Source organism: Limulus polyphemus, unplaced genomic scaffold, assembly GCF_000517525.1.
Source record: "Limulus polyphemus unplaced genomic scaffold, Limulus_polyphemus-2.1.2 Scaffold1828, whole genome shotgun sequence".
NCBI classification, from domain to species: domain Eukaryota; kingdom Metazoa; phylum Arthropoda; class Merostomata; order Xiphosura; family Limulidae; genus Limulus; species Limulus polyphemus.
Genome location: NW_013667438.1, coordinates 165334 through 176480, shown reverse-complemented (window position 1 = coordinate 176480; position 11147 = coordinate 165334). Strand labels below are relative to the sequence as shown.

The 11147-nt window shown below is 28.5% G+C and overlaps 1 protein-coding gene across 10 annotated transcripts in view; it reads right to left on the bottom strand.

Moving 5' to 3' along the window:
* LOC106465077 (probable ATP-dependent DNA helicase HFM1) overlaps positions 1–11147 on the bottom strand; it is a 123448-nt gene that overhangs the window by 13143 nt on the left and 99158 nt on the right. For all 10 annotated transcript variants that reach the window (XR_002611891.1, XM_022392889.1, XM_022392893.1 and 7 more), the window contains 3 exons: positions 8879–9036; positions 3627–3730; positions 2672–2757 (listed from right to left, as the gene is read on the bottom strand). Coding sequence is in view for 9 of the 10 variants with exons in the window: in XM_022392889.1 (XP_022248597.1) it covers positions 2672–2757; positions 3627–3730; positions 8879–9036 (348 nt within the window). In the remaining variant the exon portion in view is untranslated. The remainder of the gene's footprint in view (positions 1–2671; positions 2758–3626; positions 3731–8878; positions 9037–11147) is intronic.

Below are 11147 nucleotides of genomic sequence, written 5' to 3'. Positions count from 1 at the left end.
AAGTTACTTCACCACACAGAATATACATGATAAAAAAAACTACATATGAGTTGACTTATTCAAGGCCTGTATTTAAATGCTGATGAACTAGTAACATAAATGTCAAGATCCAGTTGTAATGATTACTATTGTTGACTGAATTCTTTTGGATTATTCAGTAAAAAGAATAATGCAAAATCTGGTCCACTTAATGATTGCAAAAAATGTTTTATTTCTTTAAGTTCTACATTTAGCATAACACATGATTGATAATAGGTTTAGGTTTTACTTTGTAAATAAGCTAGTAACAGAAACTCCTCTTACTTGCTAATTTTAAATCTATATCTCTGTTCCTTCATCCAAACACAATATTTAAAGCTGACAGTAACAGGTAAAATGACCAAATCATGCGCTGATTACTGAATAACTGATTCAATAATCCAATCTAGCTGCACACACTTTTTATATATGGTGCAAATTGTTTTCTAAATTTTCAAGATGGTTCTAGTCATTAACTGCACAATTCTCAGAAAATAAAATTAGTTTTTTTTTAAATTGGCATTTGGCACCATACGTATCTCTCTCTCTGATACTAGAATGCTTGATTTATAAGGGTTTTATGAACTTAAGAAAATAAAAAATTGGTTATAAAAAGTTATTTAACAAATGATGATGATGACAAATTTTTATGGCCTCAAAAAACAAACTGAGTATAAGAGATCACATCTTTAACAACAGACATACTGAGTGTTTGGCTGAAAACACCATTATTACTATGGAATTCAGGTACTCTGATGTCTAGCAGAGAAGCCAAAAGATACCCAGAAAATGCAAGTTCAGGACAGTTAAACAAACAATAAAACTGCACAGGTATAACAGAGGAAATCAAGCAAACCTCAGTGTATACTGAAACAAAAAATTCTTTACTTACAACACATTAAGTTACCAGAACTGACTGGGCTTCATCTGTATCACCTGGGTTGTGGGGTTGAGGCTTACAAAACAAGAGACAAAAACCAAGATACAAATAAAGAGAAATCAACAGAACTATGGAAATACCTGACTCAAATATCCTAGTGAAACAATTAATGAAAGATAGGTATCCCACAAGTCCATAGAATTCAACCAATGGGTTGCCTAAAATCCTAAGCTACCCAAACCATCTGGTACAGGTTTCTGTATTGCCTGTTTGAGTAGGCTACCTTCCAAGAAGTCCATACAGAAATACATACATGCTAGCTTGAGACTTGAAAACAAAGATTTCAGTATATAAAAAAATGAAATTCATGACTATTTCAGTGATTACATTAGCAAGGGTACTTAATTGATGACTTAACCTAATTAAATTTAGTAACCAGAAGTTTTATGAGCTTTCACTTTTACATTTAAATTAATACTATTATTTTTTATATCTATGTTGTCAGTGTATTTCTAGTTAAATATAGTTTGTTTTACACTACAATTTCCACATAACCAAATTGTAAGTTTATAGCTAGATTATTTTCAAATCCACTTCTAAGTTAACCTTAATTAGATATTATAATTCCATTTGGTTAACTACGTGGTATGCAGGATACCACATATTTCACTCTCCCCCAAAAATTATGTTTACAAAGTTTTTGTATTTTGATACTCCATGGGTCAAGACTTGTTGATGAAGTCACATCTTTGTCTCTGCATCTTTTGATACCTAATGAATGTGCATGTTTTAAGTTAATAAGGTAATATCAACAAATAAGGTTTTAGTTCTGTAAAAGTACAGTGTTTTTCATACTACTCTTATTTAAATACAGTTTTCAATTTATCTAACCAGTTTATTTTCTTTTAAATCTGCCACAAATCTACCATTATTGCAGGTCATCTTCCATGTCTTGATTCTTTAACTCTATTTGCAACAGATTCATTCATTATCTTTGGAAAAATCGGATGAATGTGTGCTTGGTTCATCCTGAATTTTGGAACACCATAACTTGGGTTAGTTTTACATTATTTTCTAGGCTTGAAAGATATTTTTAAGACACTTATATTTACATATGCTATATATATATATATGTAAGAAAACACTGGAATATCAGACTTTTTCCTTTTTCTTTTATTAATTTTTTCCTACCAGTTTCATGACTTTAAATGTCACTCTTCAGGAAAAAGTTACTAAGACTTACAGAAAAGAAAACATTCTCAATAAAACTATTTCTTGAAGAGTGACCTTTGAAGTCACAAAACCTGTAGAAGAAATTAATAAAAGAAAAGGAAAATAAAAGTCTGATATTCTAGTGTTTTTTATTCGTATCCATAGGTGAATCTTATTGACATTTTGGTCATACATCTGTGTGTTTGTGTATTATAACATGAATTTCTGCTTGAAACAAGAGTACAGCACTATGTAAATATACCATTCTTACATCACTACTTATAAAGACAAGAATGCATTGTTTTATCAGTAAATTACCCTTGCTGTTACTGATAATTTTGGCCATTTAATATTTATATTTATGTTAAGAAATTATTGCACTGTCTCCAGCATTTATCTCATAAATAATCACTTGTTACATCTTTCTTCTTTACTGTAGTATCATATGTACAGTATCAGTTTTAAGTTAATAAGTATCAAAATCCATAAATTGAATGTTTTATTATTTTAGCCCTAACTTATTCCCTCTAAAATTTCAAAACAATATATATATATATATACCTGGGGAGTTGGAAAATTTTTTCCAACAGAAATCTTCTTAGGACCCAAATAGAATGGGGTGTAAGTGCTCTGGACATCCAGACCAACTAAAAGAAAAGGAATAACACATAAAGTGTAGAAACTGCTTTAAGCAAATATTCAGCAATAATAATAATAATATATTTTTTAATTTAACTCGATAAATCAAAAAATTCTTATTTATATCTGAGAGAAGAAAATGTTCATTGGTATCTTAAAAACTGAAATAAACACTTTGTTCATTCTGGTATAATTTTTCTCCTGGTTTTGTTAACATATAAAGTAACTGATTGAAGACACATTTAAAATTTCAGTCCTCAAGGAATTGGTATCATCTTACATCTGATTAATGTTTTTATATATTTAAGGGATGTTCTGGTACTAAATATTTTATTTTTAATTTATAGCATTATTATTTATTTCAGCATACCTTTATCTTTATCAAGCTGCTTTTTAGACTTAATGCTAAAACAAGATTAAAAAAAACACAATTTATTCTGCTACAAGAAAATAATTATTGTATCCAACAGTCTTATTTATATCTTGCACACAAATTTTCATGTGAAATCAATGAATATATCTCAACATTTTTTTCTGTAGTGTATGACAAGTTTTAAACTAAGTGACATCTTACTTCAATTGAATCAAATAAAAAATGCACATCTGAAAGCAAAATATAAATATTGTATCTTATGTATATATAGTGTTAAACAGAATTATTTATTGATGTATGAACTGTAGAAGAAAAATTCTGAGGAACGTATCTTTGGGACTATTCTACAAGTTTTATATTATGTTATACCAATTAAAAATAATATACTATTAAACTTATTACTCAACTACTTTGATTTTTCTATTCATTAATTGCATTGATTTTAGATTTAACAGAATTTTTAAGAAACACATTTTTCAATGTTAAGATAGAAATCAAACTAACCGTAGTGCTCACTAATTAGATTGACAGAAAGCTGATCCCCTTTTGAAGCACGCTGTACTTCAAATTTCCTCACCCATTCTTTGTTTTTTATTAACAAGTAGTCACTAAAAACAAATATATTTTATGTTACAGAGTTTGCAACTGATTTTTAAGTCATCAGAAAATTATACGTTAATACTGTTCAACATTAATATTAACATGTAAAGTTAGGAAAAGTGAGCTAATTGATATAAAAACAGTTATAATTTCACAGGCAAAATCTGTGAATGATAGGTAATTCTGATAGTATCTTGTATTGACTCTAATGGAAAGTGAAGGTTTAGCAACATACATAACTTGATGTCTTATAATTGTGGAGCTTCATCTCATTTTTGTACTACAAAAACATATATAAAAAAATAATTTTCATAAAAACAAATCTCAAAATCGTTTATTACCAAAGTACAAGCAATTTCTGGAATTCATCAACTTATTTCTTTGTACCATTAAAATGCATTCATTTTACAATGAACTTCTACCAACATCATTCCACTACAGATCTTTCTAATAAAGTTTCTGACAAGCAGCCTTTTCTTCTACAATTTATTTAGAAAGACATTTGTAATTCTAAATATTGTATTTATAAACATAGTTACATCATATAAAATAAGATCATGTAATTAGAAACTGGTATCATTGTCATATACTCTTCAACTTCTCAGCCCTATACAGATGGTTATGAGTCCCTAGCTATTTTCTGGAATAAATTATTCACAAAATACATTGCATGAAATTTCAATTTATACAGTAAACAGAATGTATCTACCATTGAAGTTTCATCTGTTAAATGTTAGACACTCAATTTGTCTTTTCCTAACTTTTAAAGGAATCACTGACACCAACATGGCTCTCAGAATGGATTAATATTGAAAAAAATGTAGAAAAAGATAGTATACACATGTAAATATCAGGACTTCCTAAATATTTTGGTCATTTATTCTAAAAAATGTTATCAGCTGTCAGTAACGCAGACACAGAATAACAGAAAAAAAACTGAACACTAGATAACTAAATTAGTAAATCTCTGAGCCACAATTAAAATGAAAAACAGAATTACATTATATTGCCAAACATTCTGATGTTGCTATTTAGAAGTTACGTAGATTTATCCAATATAAGGAAACTTTAAAACTTTACATTAATGAAAATATTTTTGAATTCTAAGCCTTTTCTTGTAACATATTTTTTTCCCTATAAAACTAAAGATTACCCCCAAATGACAACAGTACGAATACACTCAATAAAGTAAATGTAATACAAAATTTGCTTTAAATATCTATGTGAAATAAAAGGAGAAGACCAAGAAAAATAATATACATAAGAATGTATTTAAAGAAAATAGTGTTCATGCTTTGGAACATTATAAAAAAATCCTTATTAGGAATTTCTTTAAGAGTTTGTCTTAACCCTTTTTATTCTTCATTTTAGCTTTCACTGCTTATGCTTATGGTATATATATATATATATATATATATAAGTTCATTTTATCTTTGCAAACTGTAGTACAGAGAGTACCTTAAACTTTTAACTTATTTATTTTTCTCTTTCCTACTTACAGGTATGTTAATGGTCTAGTAATTAACTATTTCATATACATTTATGAACAAACATAATCCTGATAAAAATGATAGAATGAAGGAAATGTCTTAGATTCAGTAACTAATTCAAAACAGTTAAATGTTTAACTGTGTTTTAAAGGCATAGGTGCAAGCCTTAATTATTTAATAAGAACATATTCAATGATTATTACTTGACGCTTATCTACGTAACAAACACTAAACCCCAAAGTACTTAAAACTGCAAGATGTCATTTCAAGCATATCCTATAATGCCTTAAATGAACAATACCTTTCTTAGCCTTGCACTCATGGCTTTAATTCACTGCCATTAAATTGTCAAATACCAAATTGTTCTGACACTTCTAAACAGTAAATATGAAAATAAACTTGATATTATAAATAAATTATAAATTATGATATTTTCAACTGAATTACCTAAAACTAACATTGATAAGAGTAATACCTTATGAAATGCCACACATGCAGTATTTACACTCCTTAGAACTGAATTAGAAATATTAGAATATTCTTATATATATTGCAAACCATAGTGTCTGTCCAATCATTCGTCTGTCTCCTGTTTGCAAAGCAGTGCATGCAGGCAAAGCTTAACATTCACTTTTGAAATGACAGGAGAACAGGCATGAATAATGTTGATGGCAAATTTCATTTTGCAAGCAGGATATTCTACACTAAGTTGTTAGGAATTAATCACACTATCATTCACATTTCAAAATGTGATGTAACGTAAAGAATAAAAAATGTATATTTACTGTATATTATTGTTGAGTGGCTCTCAGTATGACTGAAATACTCAACAATTACTTTTCAAGATGGATGGTATAAGTAGCTCAGAGCTTTTTAAAGTCCATGAAATAATTTGAATTGATTGATTAACTTAAACTTTTCCCGTCACTGGGGACGGGTACTTTTGCTAGATTAACTTACTTTTTTAATCACTGGAGATGGGTACTTTTGCTTGTACTTCATAAGTTAGAAACAATTAACAATATTATTGCAGATGTGTAATGGTTTATATTGTTGGGTGGGTTCTTTTGGATTATTTGGTAAAAATTAATACAGGGCCAAATCCAAATAATAATAATTTTATTTCTCTTACCACAAGTTCTTCAAATTCACCAAGCAATAAACCTAACTTCACAAACAGCAAAATTTGATTACTTACACAAAAATATTGTTTTATTTCATTTTGAGCATGTTAAAAGACAAAACCTCTGCAAGCTGAACTGGGCAGATATTATTCAAGAATGACACTGCCACAGTATAATGTGTGATTAATTTTCAAGGCATCATGCATCATAGATGTAAATACAGAGACACCATTCACAATTATAGTTAACAAGCCTTATGTAAAATCCATTAATGTATGCATCGTAGGCAATAATATTCACTTTGTCTGCAATGTATTAACTTTATGTTCAAAGTGAAAAAATGACAGCGTAAATTTATTACAGTATGTACTTTTTTAGCTTGCACCTATGCAAAGCTGTAATAATGTATACTATGTGTCAGTGCATGCTTGTTACAAGCATACATGCATCATTCTCTTTTTAATAGAAAGTGATAAAAATAACTATAGAGCATATTTTTAAATAATGTGTAAGTGAATGCTTTTCCTTATCAGCAAGATGGCAGCCATCTACCAACATATGCATGATTTGTTTTGGTTTTGTGTACTTTGCCAAATATGTAAATTATAGCTTAAAAATTATTTTCTCTAAAAAATGTGGGTGCCCATGCACCCAGCCTGTTTATGCCCCTGAAATATGGCCTACAACAATATGAATATGCTATGGTAAGAATAAGAGCTAATACAAGCTCACATATTATCCTTTGGTATTATTATGTTTTGCACTGATAATACTTTATCTCCTTAAATTATTTTTACAAATCCATACATTTCATTACAACAGAAAACATAGTGACAGATTACATTCCAGGTTTATATTTGAGTAATTAAACCTTACTGGGTAATATGTGTGTTTAGGTTTATTAGTTGTGTTTCACAGGAAAAACTCTTTACATTTAAGTATGACAAAATGTGATATAAATGTGAAAATCCAAAGAAGCCAAAAACAAAATATATAGATGATTATATTGAACAAACATTATACAGAATGTTTAAATATTTTAAAATGTAGTAGCTTTTAAGCAAAAAAAGAAAGTATAATATAATCAATTATATGTTGGACTATGTACCCTTATAACTAATACCACCTCCATTTAACCTCAGTGCACTCCAAGATAACTTTGCCATTTGTCAAACACTTTGAATAGCACATGTTCTGAAATTGCATCACTTTCCCCTACTACCCTTGAGATAGCCATGTGCTTCATATAGTTCAACCTATAGACTTCATATGTCCCCACAGCTAAAAGTCTAATGGCCTTATATCTGGAAATGTGGCATCCAAAATAATGATTAATTTAGCAATTTTGGTTGGACATCATCCAGTTCCTCATAATAGTACCCCATTTTTATGGAAGAAATATATGCCAATAACATGTTTATAAAAAAGTTCTAGTGTCTTCACTTATGTTGGATTGTCCTCCATAGGAAAAACAAATCCAGCATTCCTGAAATACTTGTACCATTGCTTATAACCATATTATTTGATAGTATCCATGCATGATAGATGAGTCAGAATTGGTACTACATGAAAACAACATGCTTAAATTCCATACTTCAAAGAATCCATGTTTTTCTGATGAACAATCACTATTTTTCACATTAAAACATTTTCTCGTGATGATAATTAGATCAAAATTTTCAAAACAAATTACAACTTCAGGGTTTTATAAATCAACATGTACTGCACTTCATATCTTTAACCTCCTTCATTTTAATATTAATGAATTTTACAATGTATAAAATAATTTGAAAGAGGTATTTCGCTTAGATGGTTGAAGCAAAAATAAAATATTATGCAAGCTGTATGTTTCCATTCTTTAAGTCTTTGCTTTATTGAAATTATTTTCCAATTTCAAACCATTACTCCTAATACAATTTTTATATGCCCAGAAGATGCTCCACGAACAACAACAATACTTGGTAAGTGATAATTAAATGATAATATGTTATGGCAAGAATAGGAGAAGCTGATATTATCCTTTGATTTTATTATGTTGTTACTGACAGCATTACCACCTTAAATGATTTCATTACAAATTTACTTCCAACAAAGAAACAGTTATAGGTTATATTTGAGGTTTATATTGATCTTATATTTGATAAAAAAAACAATTTAGGCTTTTGTTTCATTATAAGAGAACTTTTCTTCACATGTTGTATTCATACACTATGAATAAAATTATAAAAGTGTTACATTTTACATAATATAAAAACTAGAAACAGAGTTATCAGTGTAAGGTCTAATATTTTCTCAATTTTCTAACCTTATTAGCAACAACTATAAAAGTGTTTTAATATATGTGTAAATTTAACAGCACTGAACTGTAAATATTTTATTCATATCAACCAAACTTAAAGATATTTATCAAATCAAAAATGATAGAAAAAGATGTACAGTAAGTATATAGGTAGTAAAATTAAATTACTGGACTCAGTAATAAAAGTTACATAGAACATGAACAGCAATTACAAAGAATATGCCATATAACCAATTCAAATACCTGATGCGTTGCTTAAGAACTACTTTGTTATCAGTATCTCCTATAATTAGCTGACTAGCATGTTTTTCAGGAGCTGTATGTCTATTCTGAAGTTTATTCCAGTTGCTGAGTGTGAGTGTAATACAAAGATCAGCTTGAAAGCTGCTGTAGCGAGCTCCCTAAAAGAGTTACATCAATATATATATATATATATAAATACAGAATTAGTAATTTCTTACTGTAAAAAATATATCTCAGTAGTATGTTCATTCTAAAGTAAACCTATAATTAAAACCTTGACTGAAAATTATGCAAATGTAGTGTGGTTTACATATTACTATATATTCTTCTTTACTCATAAGTTCTTAGAATTATTAATGTGTTGTTGTTTTCCCCCCTGCTAATGCTACAGTTCTTTGACCCAATCTGAAAACAAGAAGACTAGCTTTGGCAGTTCTTCTTCAATCAAAGTAATAATACTAGATAATTGGTGCTGAATATAAAATAAAACATATCAATAATATTGTGCTATTAATTCTTACCATAATTCTGATTTGTAAATAACTTAAATAAAATTGATAATAATTACAATTCAAACCATAAAAGTTTTTGTTCGTGAAATTGGTGATATAAATAGCTCCCCAACTAGTACTATGTTTGTCATATCACAGCTGACCTACTGTGCCCTAATATTGGTCAAAAGGTCTCATCGGCATTGAATATGGCAGATGTAGTATGGTTAACATATTATTACACATTCCTCTGTTTCACTCATAAGTCCTAAGAATTACAAATGGTGTAGATTAATATCTAACTTTCAATAAATAATTATTTCACTCCAGAATTCATCAGTCGAGAGAAGTAACATAAAAATACTCAAAACGTTAACACAAAGAAGTCTCTTTACAGATCTCTGTAATAACCATACATATGTCTAAGAAATTAGTTGAATTTTTTATAACAAACTTTGAAATCTTCTAAACTAAAAAACACTTTCTTAAGAATTATATTTGATGAAAAAATGAAGTCATAAAAAAATAAAACCTATGGTTAATGGATGGAATAAGCAAATTAAATTCCGAAGAACATGTTTAGTTTGGAAAAATAACTTATGTAACCAGGATGTGATATGATATATTTGTTTTTTTAATGCTTTCCAACTATCTATGATAATACAAAGCTGTTGCTGACCCAGGACAACTTTGCATTCTAAACTAATTTCCTCTACTTTTAAATCACTGAAAGAATATTGAATTACAGAATAGTTTTTTTTATTAATTACAACTAAAGTATGGTCAATAGTAAATGGATACACTAAGAATAGTTTACTGATTAATACTGACCACAGCTCTACATCCAGTATACTTGATGCTTACATTAAACATTATGGGCAAACTAAAATTCATTGTTGAATTTTTTTCTTGTAAATCTTAAAATTGAAACCAATTAAAAAAATATATATTTCTAACAAAGATTTTGGGATTTCCTTAGTTAATTTTTCATAGAAACAATGTGTTTTTGATTCCTAGCTGTTTTCAGCTATTCATCCAATAACATAAGTCTGTATTGAACCTATAAAAAATGTTCTTCTCAATTATATAGGTCAATTTATCAGACTTTGTCACGTTGTTATTAAACCTTTCCTTCAAGCACAACTTCAACTTAACAATAGGTGATTTTACTAAATTTTCCTACCTCAGTAGAAAAAACATTAAAAATTATCAGAAAAGAACAGAATCTACTTAGTAATAATAGAATTGTTTTTTTTTGTTATCTTGAAATTTCCTTTAAGTCAGAAAATACTTATGATACAGTAATTGACTATTTTGTTTATTCAATATTAAGAAAATAGTTAATATTCTACATGATCTGTTTGTCTGGCAATATCTCATGGTCACTCTGAGAAGAATAAGAGTTAACATTGTACGAAACTGAAAATCTAATTTTTCAAGAAGTTTTGAAATATTTCATCTTGTCTGTTACACAATCTTAGTAAAATGTAGCAACAAGCAATCTGTAGTAAAACTAGAAATATTGTTATTGGAGTTCTATTACAGCCAAGATTATTCAATAATTAATGTATGTATCTATATAAAAGTGAAATATCAGTGTGATATTCATAAAATTAATTACCTTACTCAAAAAAGACCAGGCTCGCCAATAGGGGGGGAAAAGGGGCAACTGCCCAGAGGCCTGGGTGAATGAAGCCTGGTTATGCCATAAATCCCGCAAAGTATCTTTAGGCTATATCTTCATTTAATGATAAAAACCATAGTTTTTGACTTTTCTT